Source organism: Strongyloides ratti (genome assembly GCF_001040885.1).
Source record: "Strongyloides ratti genome assembly S_ratti_ED321, chromosome : 1".
Lineage (NCBI taxonomy): Eukaryota > Metazoa > Nematoda > Chromadorea > Rhabditida > Strongyloididae > Strongyloides > Strongyloides ratti.
The window spans coordinates 5,893,285-5,913,703 of NC_037307.1; the positions used below are offsets into that span (position 1 = coordinate 5,893,285).

General features: G+C 25.8%; 10 protein-coding genes across 10 annotated transcripts; 3 read left to right on the top strand and 7 right to left on the bottom strand.

Annotated features, from left to right (window-relative positions):
• Nucleotides 1-476: 476 nt before the first annotated feature.
• On the bottom strand, nucleotides 477-1,351 carry SRAE_1000188300 (Vesicle transport protein USE1; the record flags this gene model as incomplete). The annotated part of the gene is made up of 2 exons (XM_024648892.1): nucleotides 477-950; nucleotides 989-1,351. 2 exons carry the CDS (start codon nucleotides 1,349-1,351, stop codon nucleotides 477-479), a joined length of 837 nt encoding a protein of 278 aa, XP_024502824.1.
• A 161-nt stretch (nucleotides 1,352-1,512) lies between these two features.
• SRAE_1000188400 (Proteasome subunit alpha type-4) lies at nucleotides 1,513-2,211 on the bottom strand (the record flags this gene model as incomplete). The annotated part of the gene is made up of 1 exon (XM_024648893.1): nucleotides 1,513-2,211. The coding sequence occupies one exon, from the start codon at nucleotides 2,209-2,211 to the stop codon at nucleotides 1,513-1,515; it is 699 nt and encodes a 232-aa protein (XP_024502825.1).
• Nucleotides 2,212-3,861: 1,650 nt separating this feature from the next.
• SRAE_1000188500 (Short-chain dehydrogenase/reductase SDR family and Glucose/ribitol dehydrogenase family and NAD(P)-binding domain-containing protein) lies at nucleotides 3,862-4,682 on the top strand (the record flags this gene model as incomplete). Its single annotated transcript, XM_024648894.1, has 2 exons — nucleotides 3,862-3,892; nucleotides 3,943-4,682. 2 exons carry the CDS (start codon nucleotides 3,862-3,864, stop codon nucleotides 4,680-4,682), a joined length of 771 nt encoding a protein of 256 aa, XP_024502826.1.
• Nucleotides 4,683-4,851: 169 nt separating this feature from the next.
• SRAE_1000188600 (UPF0553 protein C9orf64) lies at nucleotides 4,852-5,950 on the top strand (the record flags this gene model as incomplete). Its single annotated transcript, XM_024648895.1, has 2 exons — nucleotides 4,852-5,063; nucleotides 5,110-5,950. The coding sequence occupies 2 exons, from the start codon at nucleotides 4,852-4,854 to the stop codon at nucleotides 5,948-5,950; spliced, it is 1,053 nt and encodes a 350-aa protein (XP_024502827.1).
• A 20-nt stretch (nucleotides 5,951-5,970) lies between these two features.
• On the bottom strand, nucleotides 5,971-7,269 carry SRAE_1000188700 (Hypothetical protein; the record flags this gene model as incomplete). Its single annotated transcript, XM_024648897.1, has 1 exon — nucleotides 5,971-7,269. One exon carries the CDS (start codon nucleotides 7,267-7,269, stop codon nucleotides 5,971-5,973), a length of 1,299 nt encoding a protein of 432 aa, XP_024502828.1.
• A 268-nt stretch (nucleotides 7,270-7,537) lies between these two features.
• On the bottom strand, nucleotides 7,538-10,193 carry SRAE_1000188800 (Hypothetical protein; the record flags this gene model as incomplete). The annotated part of the gene is made up of 2 exons (XM_024648898.1): nucleotides 7,538-8,041; nucleotides 10,155-10,193. The coding sequence occupies 2 exons, from the start codon at nucleotides 10,191-10,193 to the stop codon at nucleotides 7,538-7,540; spliced, it is 543 nt and encodes a 180-aa protein (XP_024502829.1).
• A 10-nt stretch (nucleotides 10,194-10,203) lies between these two features.
• SRAE_1000188900 (Collagen alpha-5(IV) chain) lies at nucleotides 10,204-11,112 on the bottom strand (the record flags this gene model as incomplete). Its single annotated transcript, XM_024648899.1, has 1 exon — nucleotides 10,204-11,112. One exon carries the CDS (start codon nucleotides 11,110-11,112, stop codon nucleotides 10,204-10,206), a length of 909 nt encoding a protein of 302 aa, XP_024502830.1.
• Nucleotides 11,113-12,146: 1,034 nt separating this feature from the next.
• On the bottom strand, nucleotides 12,147-16,356 carry SRAE_1000189000 (Citron-like domain and Pleckstrin homology domain and Protein kinase C-like, phorbol ester/diacylglycerol binding domain and Pleckstrin homology-like domain-containing protein; the record flags this gene model as incomplete). The annotated part of the gene is made up of 5 exons (XM_024648900.1): nucleotides 12,147-12,460; nucleotides 12,509-14,996; nucleotides 15,054-16,175; nucleotides 16,226-16,286; nucleotides 16,328-16,356. 5 exons carry the CDS (start codon nucleotides 16,354-16,356, stop codon nucleotides 12,147-12,149), a joined length of 4,014 nt encoding a protein of 1,337 aa, XP_024502831.1.
• An 824-nt stretch (nucleotides 16,357-17,180) lies between these two features.
• Nucleotides 17,181-17,940, top strand: SRAE_1000189100 (Hypothetical protein; the record flags this gene model as incomplete). The annotated part of the gene is made up of 3 exons (XM_024648901.1): nucleotides 17,181-17,330; nucleotides 17,371-17,494; nucleotides 17,534-17,940. The coding sequence occupies 3 exons, from the start codon at nucleotides 17,181-17,183 to the stop codon at nucleotides 17,938-17,940; spliced, it is 681 nt and encodes a 226-aa protein (XP_024502832.1).
• A 1,537-nt stretch (nucleotides 17,941-19,477) lies between these two features.
• SRAE_1000189200 (Protein RTF2 homolog) lies at nucleotides 19,478-20,202 on the bottom strand (the record flags this gene model as incomplete). Its single annotated transcript, XM_024648902.1, has 2 exons — nucleotides 19,478-19,988; nucleotides 20,039-20,202. The coding sequence occupies 2 exons, from the start codon at nucleotides 20,200-20,202 to the stop codon at nucleotides 19,478-19,480; spliced, it is 675 nt and encodes a 224-aa protein (XP_024502833.1).
• Nucleotides 20,203-20,419: the final 217 nt, after the last annotated feature.

Consider the following 20,419-nt stretch of genomic DNA (forward strand, 5'->3'; position numbering starts at 1 on the left):
ATAATAGTACATAACTTTTTAAATTTTCATTTTAAAGTATTTGATCAAAAATTTAGTCATACATTAAAAATTTAAATATTCAATTTTAAATATATATCTATGAAGCTTAAAGAAGTACTATTTTAAGTCTTAATAAATTAAAAATAATACTATGCTTTTTAAAAACCATTTATTTTTATTACTCTAATTATTAAAATTATCAAATCTATAGTTTAATACACATTAGATTCTATGTAGAATAATTAAAAAAAATGATTTTTGAGGTTACTATAACATATGGTAAATATTTTTAACTTGGAAAATGTTATGAAACTTTAATATGTTTTTTCAATCCACCTCTAAAATAATAAAAATGATTTAAAGTTATCAAAAAGTAAATGTTTTAGAAAAATGTTTTTTAAAAAAAATATTTATTTCAAATAATAAATGTCAATTAATCAATCAGATTTTTAATCTTAAATAATCTTATTTACAATTTATATAACATTTTTTGGAAAAAATCTCATCATCATAGCCATTCCAATGAAAGACCAAATAACAACAAAAATCATAAGAAAAGTTAAACAATCACATAAACTACCTCTTGCATGTAATGATAAATTTTTACTTTCAATACTTAACTTATCTTTTGACTTATCAAATTTTTGACTCATTGTATGCAACAATGCATTATCATCTTTCAATACTTTTCCTGTTGCTTGAAAATTAGATTTCATGGCTTTTGTCAAGTTTAACAACTCATTTGCTAATTTTTCTTGTTTTTCACTTTGTTGTAACATATATTCATCACTAGAAAGTTCAGTATTGCCATTTCCTAACACTGTTTCATCACCAAATAATTCATTTCTCAAGTCAGCATAATAAACAGTTTGGTAAACAGATAAATTTGCTTCATCACTATTCTTCTTTTTATTATGAAGAAGATCATCTCTACAATCTTTATAATAACGCTAAAAAAGATTCTGAAATAGTAATAAAAATTACATACATTTCTCAATGTTGCATTTACAGCATTAGTTGATAAATTATCATTATGCTTTGTATCATTTGAAGAATCATATGATATGTTTGGATATGTTCGTGGTAGTTTATCTAGTACTTTAATTTTATCTTCAGTTGACTTTTGTAAAAGTGCCTCTAGGATAACTTTTAATTCATACAACCAATTACCATAACTTAATAACATTTCTTCAGATAGATTTTTATCATCTTGAAGAAAAATATACAAATGTTCTAGTGTCTTAACATTTGACTTCAACCTATAAATATTACATTCTTTTTCTAAAAGACACAAACTTTTTGTTCTTGTATAAAGTCTCTGGAAGAATACTTCTTTTTCCGATAATGTCATCTTTTTTAAATACACATATAAAAAAAATAATATTAGAAATATCTAATGGAAATCCAAAAAAAAACAATGTTACTACAATTTTATACTTTTACAATTAACAGATCACCGCTTATTTATCATTTTATAAATATATATGTAAATTGATTAATAAGAAAAATAATTTAAGATTTTGACGTAGATGATTGAATAGCAGCAGCTTCAGCTTCTTTCTCACGTTGTTCATGTTCCTTAACCAATGTTTCAATATCCTTAATATCTAAAATTTCTAACACAGTTTTATCATTAATATGCTTAAGAACAGCCATTTCAACTTTATCAGCAGAAAGTTTAACATCAAGAGTTTTTGATAAAACTTTCATTGCTAATTTTTTAGCTTCATCAATTGTAGGTGATTTGTATTCTTGTTTCAATAAAGAAACTGCAGCTTGATGATTATTTCCAATACATGTTGCTTTCCATCCAGTATAATTTCCAGATGGATCAGATTGGTAAAGTTGATATCCATAATGTTTATCCCATCCAACATATAAAAGAGATACTCCAAATGGTCTTTTACCACCAATTTGAGTAAATCTTTGTTTTTCATTACACAAGGTTTGTACCAACTGTTCAACAGGCATTGGTTCACCAAAACGTAATTTATAATCAGCAGCCCAATAACGAAGACGATTAATAAGAATTAAAGCATCTGATGTAAGTCCGGCAACAGTACAAGAAATATTTTCAGAAATTCGATAGATTTTCTCAGCAAGAACAGATTCATCAAGCAATTTGTGTACATTTCTTTTTTCAGCAGCAATAAGTATACCATCATTAGCTTGAATACCAAGACATGTTCCAGCATGTGAAATAGCTTCCATAGCATACTCTACTTGATATAAACGACCTTCTGGTGAAAAAATTGTTGTTCTTGAATCATAACGACGTGCCTAGAAATGAAATATAATAAGAATCATAAGTGTTATTAACATACCATTTTGAACCTTTAAAGTTAGATGTTATGTATCTCTTAAGTACGATGTATTAACCTAAAAATGATGACAATCAAACGTTCCACTCTTCCAACGAAATTATATTTTAAATACGTAAGACATTGGAGAGATATACCTTTAGTTTTTTTTTGTTGATAAACAATTTTTTGTTAAAAAAACTTTTCTAAGTGTTATTACTTGTAGCATTTTTTAATATAAATATTTCAAATGAGTCTTTTTATAATGCATGATAATTTTATAAATTATTTCCAATTAAAAAGAAAATACTCTTTAAGAAATTATTTTTTAAAAGAATAAAAATATTTGAATTTTTACAAAAAAAAAGCCTTCTGTTTTCACAACTTTTAAAATTGAAATTTTATTTAATTTAATGCCTGTGTGTAATACCTTTTGAAACAAAGATAAACTAATTATTTTACAAAAAATTGTTAAAAAGATAATTATTTTTAAGATAATTTTCTAGTGACAATATTCAGAAAAACAAAAAAAAAGTTATATGTTTCCTTTGTTTTATAAATACATGATAAAAACCATTATTAAATACTTTTCTTATGTTAATTTTTATCAAATACAAATTTTCATCTTCCTCTAAATCCATATTTTAATAGACTTATTGATACTTAAAAAATGAACTTTACCATTCTGCTTAAAATGTACAGTTGCAAAATTATTACCAGAAATAATTTTAAAATAACAGCACATTCAAAAACTACCACAAACAACGTTAAAACACGGTAGTTTCTATCCGAAACCTATAGAAAAGATACAAACTTCCCAAAGTAAGAAAATTAGAAGTCGTTTCCAACCTCATTCCAAAATTTTGAAAGCCGAAGGCTTGACTTCAGAATTCAATAATTACCTCAAACTGGGTTTTTTAAACCGCCTTTGTGAACAAAAAGAACGACCCTATCGTTTACTTTTAGTTCGATCATTTTATAAATGTCAGTATGTGTGTCAATCAAAGAAAGAATTACAGACTATACTCTATTTTCAAAATTATAAATATTTAAAGTATAAGACTTTATCCAACGGAAATCCGGTGATTCTTTTTTAGATCAATCAGATTTGTAACACAATTTAAAATAAAAATTGTATTAAATATTAAAGAAATTTAATTTAAAAAAAATTATTTATTTTTGCATAAAATTTTTTTATTTTTATTAAAAAAAATAGACACATATTTGATTTATATATTTTTTTGAGAATACCATTTAAAATATTTTTAATATAATACTTTAAAATCATGTATTTTTTCATACATTATCAATATTCTTTGAAAAATTAAAGAAAATATCAAGGTAAATTTTGTTATATAAATTATCAAATTAGTTTGTATATAAAATATACACTATAAAACTTTTAACAAACCATATTAATAATGTGTTGAATTAAATTTTGAACAACCCTATTGAACATTCTACGATTAACGTTTCTTTATCATCAAATTAAATGTAATAAAATAATGAAAATGTCTATGTTAAGTATCATTTGTCCAAACTTTAAATAATTTGTTGAATAATGGAAAATTTTCCTGTTGCTATTATTACTGGTAATAATTTTTGTATTTGTTTAATTTGATTTAAAAAAAATTGTTTTAAGGTGCTTCAAGTGGAATTGGAAGAGCTACAGCTATTTATTTTGCTGAAAAAAAGTATAGATTAGCATTATGTGGAAGAAATGAAACTGCTTTAAATGAATGTGTTGAAAGATGTATTGAAAAGGGTTTAAAAAAAGATCAGGTAACAACAACTATTGGTGATTTATGTGAAGAAGCTGTTGGCAAAAAACTTGTTGAAAATGCTTTACATGTTTTTGGACGTATTGATGTTTTAGTTAATGCTGCTGGAATTCTTGTGGGTGGATGTGTTGATTCAACTCCTATAACTGAATACGATAGACAATTTAATACAAATATTCGTAGTATTATTCTTCTTACACAATTTGCTTTACCACATATTAAAAAAACAAAAGGATGTATTGTTAATGTTAGTAGTGTAGCAGGAACACGTTCTTTTCCAAATGCAGCTTACTACTGTATGTCAAAAGCAGCTCTTGATCAATTTACAAAATGTCTTGCTCTAGAAGTTGCACCTGATGTTCGTGTAAATTCTGTCAATCCTGGTGTTATTGTAACAGATATTCATAAAAGAGCAGGAATGGATGAAGCAACATATGCTGAATTTTTAGAAAAATGTAAAACTACACATCTTTTAGGAAGAGCTGGTGAGGATATTGAAGTTGCTAAGGCTATTTATTTTCTTGCTAGTGATATGTCTTCATTTACCACTGGTGAATTACTTCATGTTGATGGTGGAAGAAATCTTATGTGTCCAAGATAATTATTATGACTTTTGATTTTAAAATAAAAAGTAAATATACTTTGTGTTATTAATTTTATAATGAGTATCGTATCTTATCAATTAATACATTCTTATCTAAAACATTTTTCTTTTTCTATACTCATTTAATTCTGTTAGTCTTCTTCATTAATAGTATTATATTTATAATATGACAGATATATTTGAGGATGTTTTAAGTCCACGTCAAACTGGAGAATTTGTGGCTGATTCTAGAAATCCAAATGTAAAATGTAATGATGCTGGTGTAATGAAAGCTGCAAAGATGATTGTTGAAGCTATGAAAAATGGGGAAATAAAGGAGGTTGATTTTGATGCTCATGAACTTCATCCTAAAACTGGATGTCAAGATTCAGTAGATTGGTAAATTTTTACAATCATAATTTTAAATATAAAAATTATTTTAAAGGATTTTTTTTATGGATCTTATAAATTTTTCATTTTGGTCTGATGAAAATGTTAAATTTCATGTTACCTATAAAGGAACAGAATATAGTGGATATTTTGCAGGATGTGCTGCTGTAAATAGAGCCCTTGATAATCAAATACCAATTACATCTGCATCCTTTATGGCAAGTGTTGATGAGAAAACTTTAAAAGAGATTTTTAAATCAGATGATGGAGGAACAATTCCACTTATATCTGAACGTGTTAAAGTTATTAATGATGCAGGAAATGTATTATTAAAAAATTTTAGTGGTACATTTTATACAGCAATTGAAAAATGTAACAAAAGTGCTAAAATTCTTTTAAATATAATAGTTAAAAATTTTAAATCATTTCATGATTTTGCTGTTTATGATGGAAAAAGAGTTTCACTTCTGAAACGTGCTCAAATTTTAGTTGCTGATGTTTATGGTTGTTTAAAAAATAAAAATGAAATTGGAAATTTTTATGACATTGAGGTATTAACTATGTTTGCTGATTATCGTGTTCCACAAGTATGTGCATATTTGGGTGCATTAGAATACTCTGAAAATTTAATGAAAAAATTAAAATCTAAAGAGTTGTTTAAGAATGGAGAACCACTTGAGGTGGAACTTCGTGCAATGAGTATATATTGTTGTGATAAAATTACCGAAAAAGTACAAAAACTTTTAGATGAAGAAAATAATTTAGAAATGTTTAAGAGTGTACGTAAAGCTACAGCTATGGATGTAGATATTTTTCTTTGGGTTTATAGACGTTCACATAGTAAAGAAATTGAAGAATTAATTCCATTTCATAGAGTAAGATCGATTTATTATTAATAACATTTTAAAAAAAATTATCAATTTTGTTTAAAATTCCATAAACAACAATTTTTTAACTTATATAAATGTAATTTGAATTTTGAATATTTGATATGGCAGTTATCAGCATCATTGTTAGAGTCTAATATTTCTTTGTATGAATCAAGTATATCATAATTTCTACAAAATTGAATATTATCACCAATTTCTTTGTATGGGGCAAGATTTGTTTCATCAGAACATTTACCACCAAATTCTTTATGTTCTCTTACACAATGTGCAGTCAAAACTTTTTGATCTTTTCTTAACACATTTTCTATTGTTTCAATTGTAGGCATTTTTACAGTATCTTCTTTTAAACTTTTATCTTGTATTTTGGAACATTTTTTAGTAAAAACATTTACTAAGGAATTTAATACCTCAACAGAATTACATCCCCATGTAGCAAAAACTTTTCTAGCAATATTAGTATTCAATTTATAACTTTCTTTTTGTTTTTTATTTTGATTAATTTTATTTTTTGTCTCATCTAATGATAAATTACCGTGTCCTTTCTTTTTTAATTTATTATTCTTTTTTTTCTTATTTGACGATTGTTTTTTTACAACTTTCTCTTCTTTTGTTATTTTTCTAACTTTATTATCGTTATTTGAAACAATTTGATTAATATTTACATTTGATTGTGTATTATTTTTTGTTTCTGTAATATTTTTAATATCAACTGTTTTATTAACATTTGATGATAAAATTTGTTCTGGATTTACTAATGCTATTTTATGATTAAAAAAACAATTTGTTAATATTTGTGATTTAGTTTTAAAAATTCTTTTAAATCTTTCTTGATTAGGTTTATTATATATTGGATTACATTTACCAATTGTTGGGCAGCATTCTTCAATAACTTCACACCTCTCATCAGCAATCACTTTTTGATCTAAACATTCTTCAAATGTTGACTTACCAATATTTTTAAATATATATTTATTTTTTATTTCACTTGTCAAAATAGAACATTTTAATTTTGTACTATTGCTAAAAGAATCACTAAACATTGTATTATTTGCACAGGTTAATGTTTCATTATGTTTTGTTATTATAGAATTATTTTGAAGTTTCTCAAATGTTTGAGCATTTTTTTTACATTTAATAGCATCAAGATAATTTTCAGGAAAATTATTTGTTTCCAAAAATAATTTTAAAACATTTTGTATACATAATCTAAATTGTTTTTGAACTTCATACTTACATGAAATTAATGTTGAACAATATTCATTACCATTTACATATAATAGTATAAATGATAGCAAAATAATAAATTGAAATATTTTTATTATCATAATATTATATTTTAATACTATAAAATATATGTTACTAGATTTTGAAAAATTTTAATACCTTTAATTTAAATAGGTAAATGTTCTAATTTCTATTTTCTATTAATATATATACTATATTATTTTTAATATTTTGACCTATATATAAATATTTAAGCTATTAGAGAAATTTTATAAAATTAAAAAGAAGATCTAATTAAATTATTTAGATGTTTTTATAGATAAAATGATTTTATTAACATTATATATTGAAAAAATTTTATAATAAAAATTAAATTGCCATTATTACTTGGTTTTTTGGTGTAGATAAAGTTGGAGGATTATTTGATGGTTCAAGTGGTTCAGGAATAAATGGTACTTGTTCTAATGATGGAACTTTATTTAACTTTATAATTTCATTATCATTTTGATCTTTTATTTTATCTTTTTCAACTTTTTCATCATCATAAATTGTAGTTATATTATCTGATATTTTAGTAGTATTGTCTTCATCCTCACTACAAAGACTTATTTCTTCATGTTTTTCATTATTTGTATCATTCTTTATTGGTTTGATATCAATATCAACATCAAGATTTTCTTTTTCTAAACTTTTCTTTGATATTGTTAATCTTACAGGTGAATTTTTTGGTTCTTCTTTTAATGGAAAATCTGGTAAGTCAGCCTTTTGGGCAATTTCTTTTCTATTTGGTGAATCAAGTTGATATGATTGTTTTTGGCCCATTTTTGATAAAATAAAATTAAAAAATATAAATATTGACAAAATATATGAGTACTAAAATAAAATATAAAATATATTTATAAACCATATATTGAAGATTATACTTATAATAATTCTATTATAATTATTTAAAAATCAATGGCTAAGATTATATTTATATATATCTATATAAAAATACATATGTTATAATATATAAAAGAATTAAAAATATTTATCTAGTTTAATAAAATCTCATTATAATATTATTCATGCAACTATTGATGCGCCAAATTATTGAGTAAAATTAGGCAAAAAAAAAAAAAGTATATACCTTTAATTTAAAAATGTTGTATGATGTGATGGAGATAGATTAATAGTACCTCAATTTAAAAAGATATATAAATAAAATTTGATTAATGTTACGTTAACAAAAATTTTCTTTTATAATGAGTAAATGATGAATGGTAAAAATAAAATAAATTAAAAATATTTTTATAGAAATAAAATAATTGTTTGATTATTTAAATAATAAATATGTTTATATTCTTTTATAGAAGTCAAATTCTTATAATAAAATATACTTGTACCAGAAAAAATTTTTAAGACATAAGAAATATTATTTTTATTTAACAGGTTTAAATAATATATTACAAAAGTACATACATAAATTTCAAGTAAAGTAATGAAGGTTATAAAATATGAAAAATCACTTTAAATGTTCATATATATATATATATATGTATATTTATATATAATATAATTGTTATCATAAATAAATGAAGAAAAATTTTTGACTATAACAACTAAATATAAAATGAATAAGAAACAATATTTTAAAATAATATTATTTACAGAAAATTATATACTTATATATGTATATAAATATAAAATGTAACAAAATATATATATCAAATTTCTTTATTATGATTTCATGAAAGGACATGAAACACACCTTATCTTATGTTATTTGAAACTTTTTAATATATATTACATTTATATTGATATAATCTTAATTGATAACTAAAACTATCCTAAACAAATACCTTATATCTTAACATAAACATATTGTTAAATAAGGACCATTTTATTATGATTAGATTATATCAAAAAAAGTTATGAAAGATTAATAAGATAACTTTTATTTATCTTAAAAAAAAATTTTTTTTTATCTATTTAAAAATAATTAACAAATAAATATATATAATTCTAATTTTTGAAGTGTATAATGTTAATTTAAACCTTAATTTTCCTCACAACTGGTTAGACAAAAATTTTTAAATATAACTAAGTTTTTAATAACAAAATAATTATATATAATTAAAAATTAAACGCCAAATCGAATGAAACTATTTAAAACGTTTTACACTATTTATAGATGATTCACAATCAAAATTTATATTCAATGAGTTCCTTTTTGATAAATAAATTATAAATTTTTATTATTATAATATATTTAATTAACTGAAAGGGATATAATTAACAATGACTATTCACTAGTTATTAAATTAATAAGAGAAAATTTTTATCATAATATATATATAAGAAAGAAAATTAAAACTGCATATTTTAAGTGATTTTAAAACAATGAAATAAATAATTCATAAAAATACAATTTTAAATTTATACATGTCATAAGACATAAACTTTTGATAAAAGATATATTATAATATTAATTAAAATAAACTTGAATTATAATGATAAGAAAATATTATAATTTTAGTATTTAAATAATTTTATTATAAAAAAATATTTAAACTTTATGAAGCAGAAAAGATTTTTAATGATTTTTTTTTCATTATTTATTCATGTCTATATTTATTGTGTAAATTTTGTATTAAGAAATAATATATTATAGATTACTCATTTTATATCTTCTTAATAATATTGTTATTTGACTTTTATCATAGAATAGATACCAATTCTATTGATAAATTTTTTTTTATAAGTTACAAAACACTATCATAAGATTGAAGTAAACAAATTATGAATACATTCTATTCATATGATTCATCAATAAAAATATTATTTTTTAATATTCATAAACATTAAAAAGTATGTCATTTTATCTACATTAAAAAAAAACTATGTACTTAAAAGACATTAAAATTATTGAAAAAAAAAAAGTAAATCATAAAGAAAATTTATATTATTTTATTGTGAATTTTTTTTTAATACAGAATGAATTTACCAATATGTATATATGTAATATCATCCAAAATTGTATCATAAAATTCTTTTTAACGTCTTCTGGTTCCATCTTCAAAGAATACTCCTCCATCAATAGAACAATATTTTGGACATACTCCTCTTTCTCCTGGTGATCCTGGAGATCCTGGTTGTCCTGGTGCTCCTGGTTGTCCATCATTTCCTGGTGATCCTGGGCTTCCTGGGGCTCCTTTTGGTCCTGGATTTCCTGGTGTTCCTGGAGCTCCTGCTTTTCCTGGTATTCCTGGTGGTCCTTGTGGGCCTGGTTCTCCGGCTGGTCCTGGTTCACCTGGAATAAGTGGTTCTGATTGAGCTGGTGCTCCTGGTTGTCCATCATTTCCTGGTTGTCCTGGTTGACCTGGTGGTCCTGGTGGTCCTTTTGGTCCTGGATTTCCTGATACTCCATCTTGTCCTGGTTTTCCTGGTGCACCATTCATACCTGGATCTCCTGGTGGTCCTCCTGGTCCTGGAGGTCCTGGTGGTCCTTGTGGGCATGGTTTACATGGTGGTGGAGTAATTTGTTCACATGGTTGTACTGGTGGTCTACCTGGTTGTCCTGGAAGTCCTGGTGCTCCTGGTTTTCCTGGTACTCCTGGTTTACCAGGTGGTCCTGGAGGTCCTGGTGGTCCTGGTACACAACAAGCTTCACAACCACCAGCTGAAGAAGCTCCAGCTTCAATTGCTGCATCATAACCAGATTGACGAGCTGTTCTGTTTCCTGAGATCATTGGAATTTTTTTTAATGTAGCTACTTCAGACCAAATATCTTTGGCTGATCCTCTGCAAAATTCAACTTCATTATGCATAGTTCTTTTTACATGATGAACATAATTATAGACCATAGGTAATGTTACACAAACACTAAGAACTGCTACAACAGAAAATGTAACTGCTGAATAGGCAACAAATCGGTAGGCTTTAATTCGACTTTCCAAATCCATGTTTAGTAAAGAAGGAGTGAGTGATAAATAATGAAACAATTTTTACTTATATAGTGTCGCCATTAAGATCTTCAAACCGGTATATTATAACCTTTGGGGCGTTGTATAAACGTTAATCGAGTAATAAGCAGATTCGATAGAGTGATCTTAAAAAAAAACATTAAAGTATAAATTAAGTTATATATGCCTATAATATAAAGAATGTTAAAAAGATGCTATTAACAACATGGAAGTCTTTATTGTTATTAATTATAAAAGTATCCTATTGCTTCAATCAAATAACAAGGTTTCTCTCTTAACTACATAATAACTGGATTTATGAAGGACAAATTTTTTTATACAATTTCGTTTATCTTTATGTGAATTACAAAATTGACATTTCATTATTGATAACATGTAATCCTTAGTCGTTTTTTTTTTATTTTAATCTTTAAACAAAGAAGACTTATTACAAATTAATACAAAAAATTAATTTGAATACTACCATTTTATAAATTATATCTATTTTGTAAAATGTTATTGATATTTTATATATTGTAAAACTATGAATATTTAATTAAAATTTAAAATAACAGCATTTTTATGATAATCGTTACATTTCTATTATAATTTTAAAGGAATTAAAAGGTTGTTAAAAATAAAACTTTTCCTATTTTATTTCTTAATCCAGTAAAATAAAAATGAATAATATTACAGATCAATTACTATTGTTACAATAAACAAATTTAATTAATTTTTACAATTAAAAATAAATCACCCAATATAATGAAACTAAAAAATGTATAAAGAATTTTAATAATGCGGAACAGTGTAAACAACAAAATAAAGTTAAAGGTTATAAAAAAAAAATATATTTTTTTTAAACTGCATAAACAATTTTACAATATAATTTTAAATAATTTATTTACAAAATCATTTGTTTACTTGTTTACATACAAAAAATTAAATAAGCGCAGACAATAATAAACTTTTTATTGTTGGTTATATAAAATAATTACAAAATTTATAAAAAAAAAATATACAAAAATATACTATTAAATATTGTTACAAGTAAATTTATGTACTTCTACGCGAACATCCGAAGACAAAGAAAATAGAACCTCTTTTTTCGTTTTACCATATCCAGTAAATTGCACGTTTGAACATTTATATTCCTCAATATATTTAACAATTGGTTGTGTTGTATCATCAAAATTTGTAGCAGGAGTAATTTTAAAAATTTCAAGCGATTCATAATGAGCAATGAATAAATAATTATTACAATAAACGAAACATAATGGAACTTGTGGCCATTCCACATTTGAAGCTCTAGTTCTTTGACCTTTTGTATTGACAAATAAACCATAATCTAAAGAAAAAAAAAATTAATTAATTAATAATTGACAACCAAACTTACTATGAAATGCTAACAAAATTTCATCATCACCTACAAATAAGGCTTCAAGAGGATAATCTTCAACATAGTCTACCACATCTAATGTTTTTTCAGAATAATCAACATTATCAACAAAATGAAATGTATCAGCAGCGTAAACAAATCCACCTGGAATACTTAATATTGAATTACATGGCTCCCTAGTTCTAATAACTTTTATTATATTAAACATATCTAATTTTTTATTATGTTGTAAAATGTGAATTGCATCCATTGTGGCAACATAAAGATGTCTATTAGTATTGTGATTTAATGGGGAAACTACCATTATATGACAGTTTCGCAAATTACAAACTGGTGTTGGATTTACACCATTTCTTGGATTAATGAAAGCATTGCGAAGTTGATTAAGATGAACTATCGATAATTGTTTGTGCTGACCACAAATAATAATCAACATATTTAATTCAGGTATCACTTCCATAACTTGAACAGACGTCACTCCGGCAATTGAAAAAGGTAAACGACCATTTTGAAGTTGAGTTACAAATAGACCTTCATTAGCACCAATTACTAAATAATCATCAAAAATGAGTGTTGCATTAATTGCAAGATTTTGTGGAGAATCAAGACATAATAACATTTGAACATCGCTACCACCAGATTTCTGTTTTCGTTGTACTTGTTGACGATTACTTACATTATGTAACGCTTTTAACCATCTTTGTTTGGCTTGTTCAGTCGGCAAAAGCATATAGATATTAAAACCGGACAACCTTATTTCAATTAGACGTTTCATTGCCTCATTTTCAACACCATTTATTGCCTGTCCAGTTTGTTGGTAGAATTTCCACTGTTCTCTCAATAAATCAACAACCAGATGAGCCTCATCATTATTGTAAGCCAAATTTTCTTCATCAAAAAATCTAATAACACCATGTTTTAATTTTGCAAAATATTTCTCCCATTTTTCATGTTTACCTCCATTTGTAGACACCAAAAGTTTAACCCAACCAACCATGCCATTTCCATTCTTTGTATCCATATAAAACTTGGCACAATCAGAAGGTAGACCACAAGTATTTGGCATTTTTCGTGAACATTTTACATGAACATTACTTCCACATTCTGTACATCTGTTAGCATAACGCAAACGTGAAAGTCCCTCACCACAATGATCACACTTAGTCTGTTTAATTGCAAAAAACAACTTCCAACGATGAGGAATATTATGTCGCATTGTTCCAACTGATTTTTCCAATGGTTTATTAGTGGTCTCCTCACTAAATTTCTCATCTTTAGGTATTTTGGAAGGTGTAAGAGTTACAAATGGTTTTTCATCTGAAAAGACTTCTTCATTATATGTATAAGATTTGGACATGGCTTGTTGAACATTCTTTCCTCCTGAATAATCAGAAAGAACTTGTGATTTAGTTCGGCAATTCTTAAAATTGATATTTGTTGTGCCATAATTTTCTTTAGTTTTGCTGTCATAAGAATCGATTTCAGGATTTGAAATTAAAGTTGCACTACTTGGGTTATACTTTAATTTTGGTAATTGCTTAATTTGTATTTGACTTTGGAGATAGACAATCAACTTGTCTTTCTGTTCAATATCTTCTTTAAGTTCAAATATCTCGCTTTCAAGTTCATTTTGTTTATCAGTAAAATTCTTTACCGTAGACTCTTTGCTTTGTAAAAGATCTTTAAGAGTTTCATTGTCATTCTTGTATTTCTCACATTTTTCTACAGCAATCTTTAGCCCATTCAAAACTTCCTCATGTTCTTCAGTGTATTTCATCTGAACATCTTTTTTAGCTGCTAATTCATCCTCTCTATCTTTCAATTCTTTCTTAAAATTTTCAACTTGTCTTTGAAGACATCTGACTTGGCTTTCATGTTGAACCCTTTCTCTCTCTAATTTATCCAAACGATCTTTCATCTCAACAGTTGATTCAGAATTTTCACGAAGTTTGGCATTCTGTAAACTAGCAGCAAGATCTCTTATTTCGTTTTTGTAATCTTCAGTTGTCTCGCGCAACTCTTCTTCTAAAAATTCAACTTTTTTTTCTAATTTAATCTTTTCTATCTTCAAGTCGTTAAACATTGCCTCTTTGTGCTTCCACAACTCAACTTCATTTTTTAAATTCATTATTTCTTCACTTTTTGCTTTTCTCGATTCTTTCAAAGTTTTGTTAGCTTTAGCCAAAGAATCACATTGATCATCCAAAGTTTTTAATGTATCCTCATTCAATGTTAATTCTTGGCGTAACTTCAATATCTCTTTCTTAAGTTCTTCCTTCTGAGACATGTCCTCCTTTTCAATTGTTTGCATTGTTGTAGAAAGGGCGTCATATTTTGCCTGAATTTCAGACACAGAACGCTCTTTGTTCCCAATCTCTTTCTTCAAACTTTCATTTTCGTTCTTAAGACGTTCCAGTTCATTTTCCAAATTCTTGTTCTCACCTTCAATACTTTCTACACGATCTTTTAAATCTTCTGTCATAACCTAAAAACAAATAATAATTACATTTTAAACAACTCTCCAAAATTTTGTAAAATATACCTTGTATTCGACACATCCTTTGTGCTCCTCTACCAAAGCTTGGTGTTCTCTTTTTAAAAGTACTAAATCACAACGTATCTTAGCCTTTGATTCCCGTAGTTTTTCATTTTGTTCATTCAAAAATTGACTAGTTAATTGATGATCACCTTGAATATTTTCCATTTTTTCCATTAAACTGTTTTTTTCATTTACTAAACCCTTCACATCATCACGGCACAAATTTAATTCAATCTTAATTTTCTCCAAATCTTCACACAACTGAACTTTCTCTTTTTCAAGATAAACGTTCGTCGTTTTAAGTGAGCCGATCTCCTGTTGTAATTTCTCCATATATTCACTGTTCTCAATTCCCCTACTATGGTTTTCAGAAGATAAACACTCATCCAAATGATTCCTATATTTTTTCTGTGTATCTTCTAAAGCTTTTTGAAGTTCTTCTATGTGCGAACTTAACTCATTTTCTGTATCTATATAATGTTTTTGCAAATTAGCCATTTCGGATTCACGAATTTTAAGAATTCGATTGGTCCTCGCAATCTCGGTGTTTAGTTTACTAATCTCTTGCCTACATTGTTCAATCTCACTATTTTCACTGTTCCTTTCACTTATCTTAAGCTTGTGTTTTAATTCCTCAGTTTTATTCTTAAGTTTAGAAATTGTCTCAGATGCTTCCATTAACTGGTTTCTCTTTTTTTCCACCTCATCTTTATATTTGTTAGCTTTATCAGTCTCAATTTTCAACATTTCCCTAACATATTTCTCCTGTGTTACCAAATTACGGTAACGAGTTTTTAATTCTCGCAAATTTTCGTTTGCAACTTTGTATTGCTTCGAAGATAGTTTCTCCGCAAGCTCCATTAAAGTTGATTCCGATGATTTTTGGACGTCATTAATATGAGACAATTGTTTCCTCAAATCACAAATTATTTCTTGTTGTTCTTGGTTTTGTTGTACAACATATTCTATATCGATACTTTCGTCAAAATCTCTTGTACCACTTTTATGTCCAATAGTTATATTGGTAACAGAATTATATTGTTCAGTTTCTCTATACTGTTTTGATTCTTCCTTATTCGAAGACGTTGAAGGATGTTGAATACTAACAAAGTCTTCTGCTAATTCCTAAAAAATAAAAATTTGTCAAAAATGAAAAAACTAATTGATTAACTTACAAAATACTGTGTTTCGTTAGCCATTACTTCCACTAGGTAAAATAGGATAAGACGGCAAACTCTAAAAAGTACAGGTTACGTTTTAGTCATCAAAAACTAAACCTATGTAAAGCGACATTTAGGTAGCACATACACCCTCTGTTTAACACAATGGCGGGAAAAGTTGTGGCGCGCAACAAAAATGACAGTGGATATGATGAGACATATTCTTTAGATCACCCAACTGCAAAGTGACATCACCTAACAGACCAATGCTTGATGTGATTATACAAAAATGTGAAAAAATTAACAAAATAAACTTTATTTTTTAAACAGTTGTCAATTCGAGGGTGGCAAAAAAAAAATACCGACACCTTTTATAGACTCTTCAAAAATGAAATCACGAAATTTTTAAATTCAAAAAACCACATAAATTAAGAAAGATTAATATGAATATAAAATGAGATATTTTGGAATAAGATACCATGCTTGCTGACCGTTTGATAAATCTTTTCATCGCATATACTGTCGATAATATCCCAGGGTCATAGTAAGTAGCAGAGATAATAAAAGTTCTTCTCAAAGCTTTAGATTTAGATGCTTTCTTTCCCATGGAGAATAATTTAGAAACATTTTTTGACAAGACACGTAACCATGCCATATTTTCTTTGAAATGACCAGGTACAAATTTCACTGTTTATTTTTTTCTATACAAAACTTTATTCCTTACTTGTAATGTTAAATTTAAATGACTTTATCGAGACTGCCTCAAACTAAAATTAACTACCGTCAACTAAAATAAATCGCCCTTATTGTTGAAAACAAGATAAATAATATTGTGTTAAAGATCATGTATTTAAGGTAAATAGAAAGGTTATTATGATATAGAAAATTAGACGGGATTCCAATTAAACTTTGAATTTTGCTCTTTTTTTTGGTTAAGTTCATTGTTTTGATCTCAAATGATGTAGAAGAAATGGTATCGTCGTGCAATTTTTGGAAAGCTTTGGTAGCTTTTACTATTTTGTTCGTTTGCCAAAGTGTATTTATTGCTAATTTCTGGTCTAATCAGTGGTTTGTTGCTGATAATGTTGTAGGAAGAGGATCAATGACATACACTTTATTAGTAAGAATTATTTTCTATATTTTTTATACATATATTTAAGATTGGTTTTAATAGTAATTGTATAAAAAGTAATAACAATGTCAAACCACACTGTACTTCATTGTCAGATAGCGGGGATTTTTTTAAAAACTATGGCATTGAGTTTCCAATTAATACGAGATTATGTAAATTTTTATAATTTAATTTTAAAGGTATTTTTTAAGTAACTTTGATGTACGTAGGAAAATTTTTCTACTATTTTATTATTGTATTACATCTGGTGATGACAGTTGCAATTATTGGAGTATGTCAAAATTTTGATAGTAGTAAGGCATCAGCATCAGATATACTGTTTACATCGGCTTCTTCGACTGATCTTATCACTAAAATTACTTTCTCTGTGTTATTACTTTCTGGATATGGTTATGAAATTGGAATAACTATTAATGGAGATAAGGTATATTCAACATTTGGTTTTGCCTTAGTTATATTTATGGCCTCATTGGTAGTAACTACTATTGTCGATATACTTATGCTACATTCTTTTATAAAAACAGGAAAAGAATATGTGTGTAGTAGAGGGGAAACATACAGAATAGTTCGTGGAGGTGTTTCCGTTGAACCAAAATAATATGTGTTACGCAAATAAAGGGAAATATTTTGTTAGTATTCAAATTTTGTGTAATTATATTTGTATAAATATTTACTTTTTTCAAATAAACTTTTAATCCTTTAATTACCATGTCTTTTTAATCTTTGAATGTAAGTAATTTTTCAGAGGGCAGAAAGAAAAGTCACCATAGATAATCTTCTCAGTGAAGATGCGTTTTTAGAATGTCTCAAAATAATTTTAAATACAACACAATTAATAAAAAAGAGTGAAAATACAATTTTTTCTAAAATTTTATTGTATCAAGAAAATTTAAATATGTGTTTTTGAAATATTATAAACATTTTTAAAATTAAAGCCAATTGAAAGGCTCTACTTCACATTAATAATGATGTATTATGGTACTCTTCCAAACAAAAGATTATGCCTAGAGGGTCCATGTGATGAAATTAAAGAAAGATTAAGAAGCAAAGTATGGTCATAAAAAATCTCTTTTAGAATCACTGACGTACTGAATTAATAAAAATTAGAATAAATAAAGTATTTAAAAAGTTTTTAACAATGTACTTAAACATATAGTAAGTGTAGCATTTGATATTTGATAAAAAAAAAGTTTCAGAATAAATTTTTTATTGTATTCAAATTTTAAAAAAAAATTTACATAAATAACCAAAATTATCATATAAAAAATTTCTAATACATACGTGACACTAGAATTATGGAAGTTGATATTAGTTTTTTTTTAAACTTTTATTGAAAAAAATTTTTTTAATATTTCTTTTTTTATCTATTTATTATTTTAGTAGGGAAAATTTTATTTAATCATTATTATAATTTTCAAAAAAATTATGCATATGTATAATATTCAAATTTAAAAAAAAAAAAAAAATTTAGCACATCAGCGACTCTAAAGTTAAGCCGGTCACAAATATATTTGAAAACTATCTTACTAAATACATGTGTTAGTAGAAGTATAAGAAAAACGTATTACTCGAACTATTCTAAAATATGGTTTTTTTTATTTGTCAACTGTAATAAAATTTGAGAAAAAATTACAAAAATAAAAAAATTTTTTTAAAATTAAATATGATATTATATTAACATTTCAAATTAAAAAAATAAATTTGCTCCTGACAGAGAAATATCAAAAGTTCTCTGCTAACTACAAAAAGAAGGTTCTCGGCACTGGAGTACTGTAAGTATGAAAGATCACTAGATATTCAAGAATCACTTCAAGAAACTTTTTTTAGGAAGGTCAGCATACCACAATGAGACTATTTAAGGTAATATTAAAAAATCAATTTTCTCGATAACGCAAAAAACAACATAGTTTTATGTTCATTATCAAACGGGAAAAACTTTGTTGAAGACCATGCTCAGAATAGTGCACAAGGAAAACCTTCATGGACCACTCTTTATATTATAATACAAGCAAATACCAAACAGTAAATCACTTTAGAGATTTTTGTTTGATGGTGCATAAATGAAACAAATCTTCACTCTTAACTTTACTAGTGTTTATTAATTTTACTAAAACTGCAGTGAATATGTATACAAATTATTCAGTTGAAACTTTAATTTTTGTCTTCCCTGAGTTTGGGGATTCATCGGGAACCAAAGGGTCCAAACTTATTTTATCAATATTTCTCTTTCTTTTGTTTTCTTTTTTAATTAACCTTTCATTTTCAAGTTTCTTTTCATAGATTTTTGCCGTTTCTTCATCTGGATTCAACATTACAAGATCATCTTGATTTAATTCACAACTACACCCGTAGCAATTATTAGTTTTGACTTCTTTTAGAGCTTTTTCTGAAAAAACACATCCACATTTCCAATTTACATAAAACGTATGTATTCCATTCATTGGAAGAAATGTTACCGGACAAATAAATGGTGTTTTATTGTGATCTTTAAAAGTATCTCCCTTATCAACATTATCTATATATTCTTTATTATCCGTTAATTTTAGTTCTTTGATATCTTTCATATTTTTAATATGTTTTGTAATTGCTGTTTTAGATAAAGTTTTAGAAATTATTCCTTCCAAAATACTATCTTTATTATACAATCTAAAAAATATTTATTAATAATTCAAGGTTAACAATATTCTCTAACATACCTGCCATATTTACAAGCTACAATAGGTTTTCTCAACTTTTCTTGAGTTAGTTGACATATCCTCCATTTTAATGCTAATTTAACATTTTTATCAAACTTTTCATCAGCTTTTTTATTTTTTACCAATTCACATCGTTTTGGTATTGAACCTCCATCAGCTCCCATAATGAAAAACTATTAGAATTTATATTATAGATAAGGCCAATACAAATGACATCAAAAAGAAAATGTGGAAGAACGACTATCTACGCGCCTCCAAATGCAACAAAGTTGAATATTTTTTTTTTACTATCATCTTTCATTTTTTTTTCTTATAAATTTATGGTAATTTAAATTCTTATATATTTACATTTATTAAATAAATATATCGTAATTCATGAAT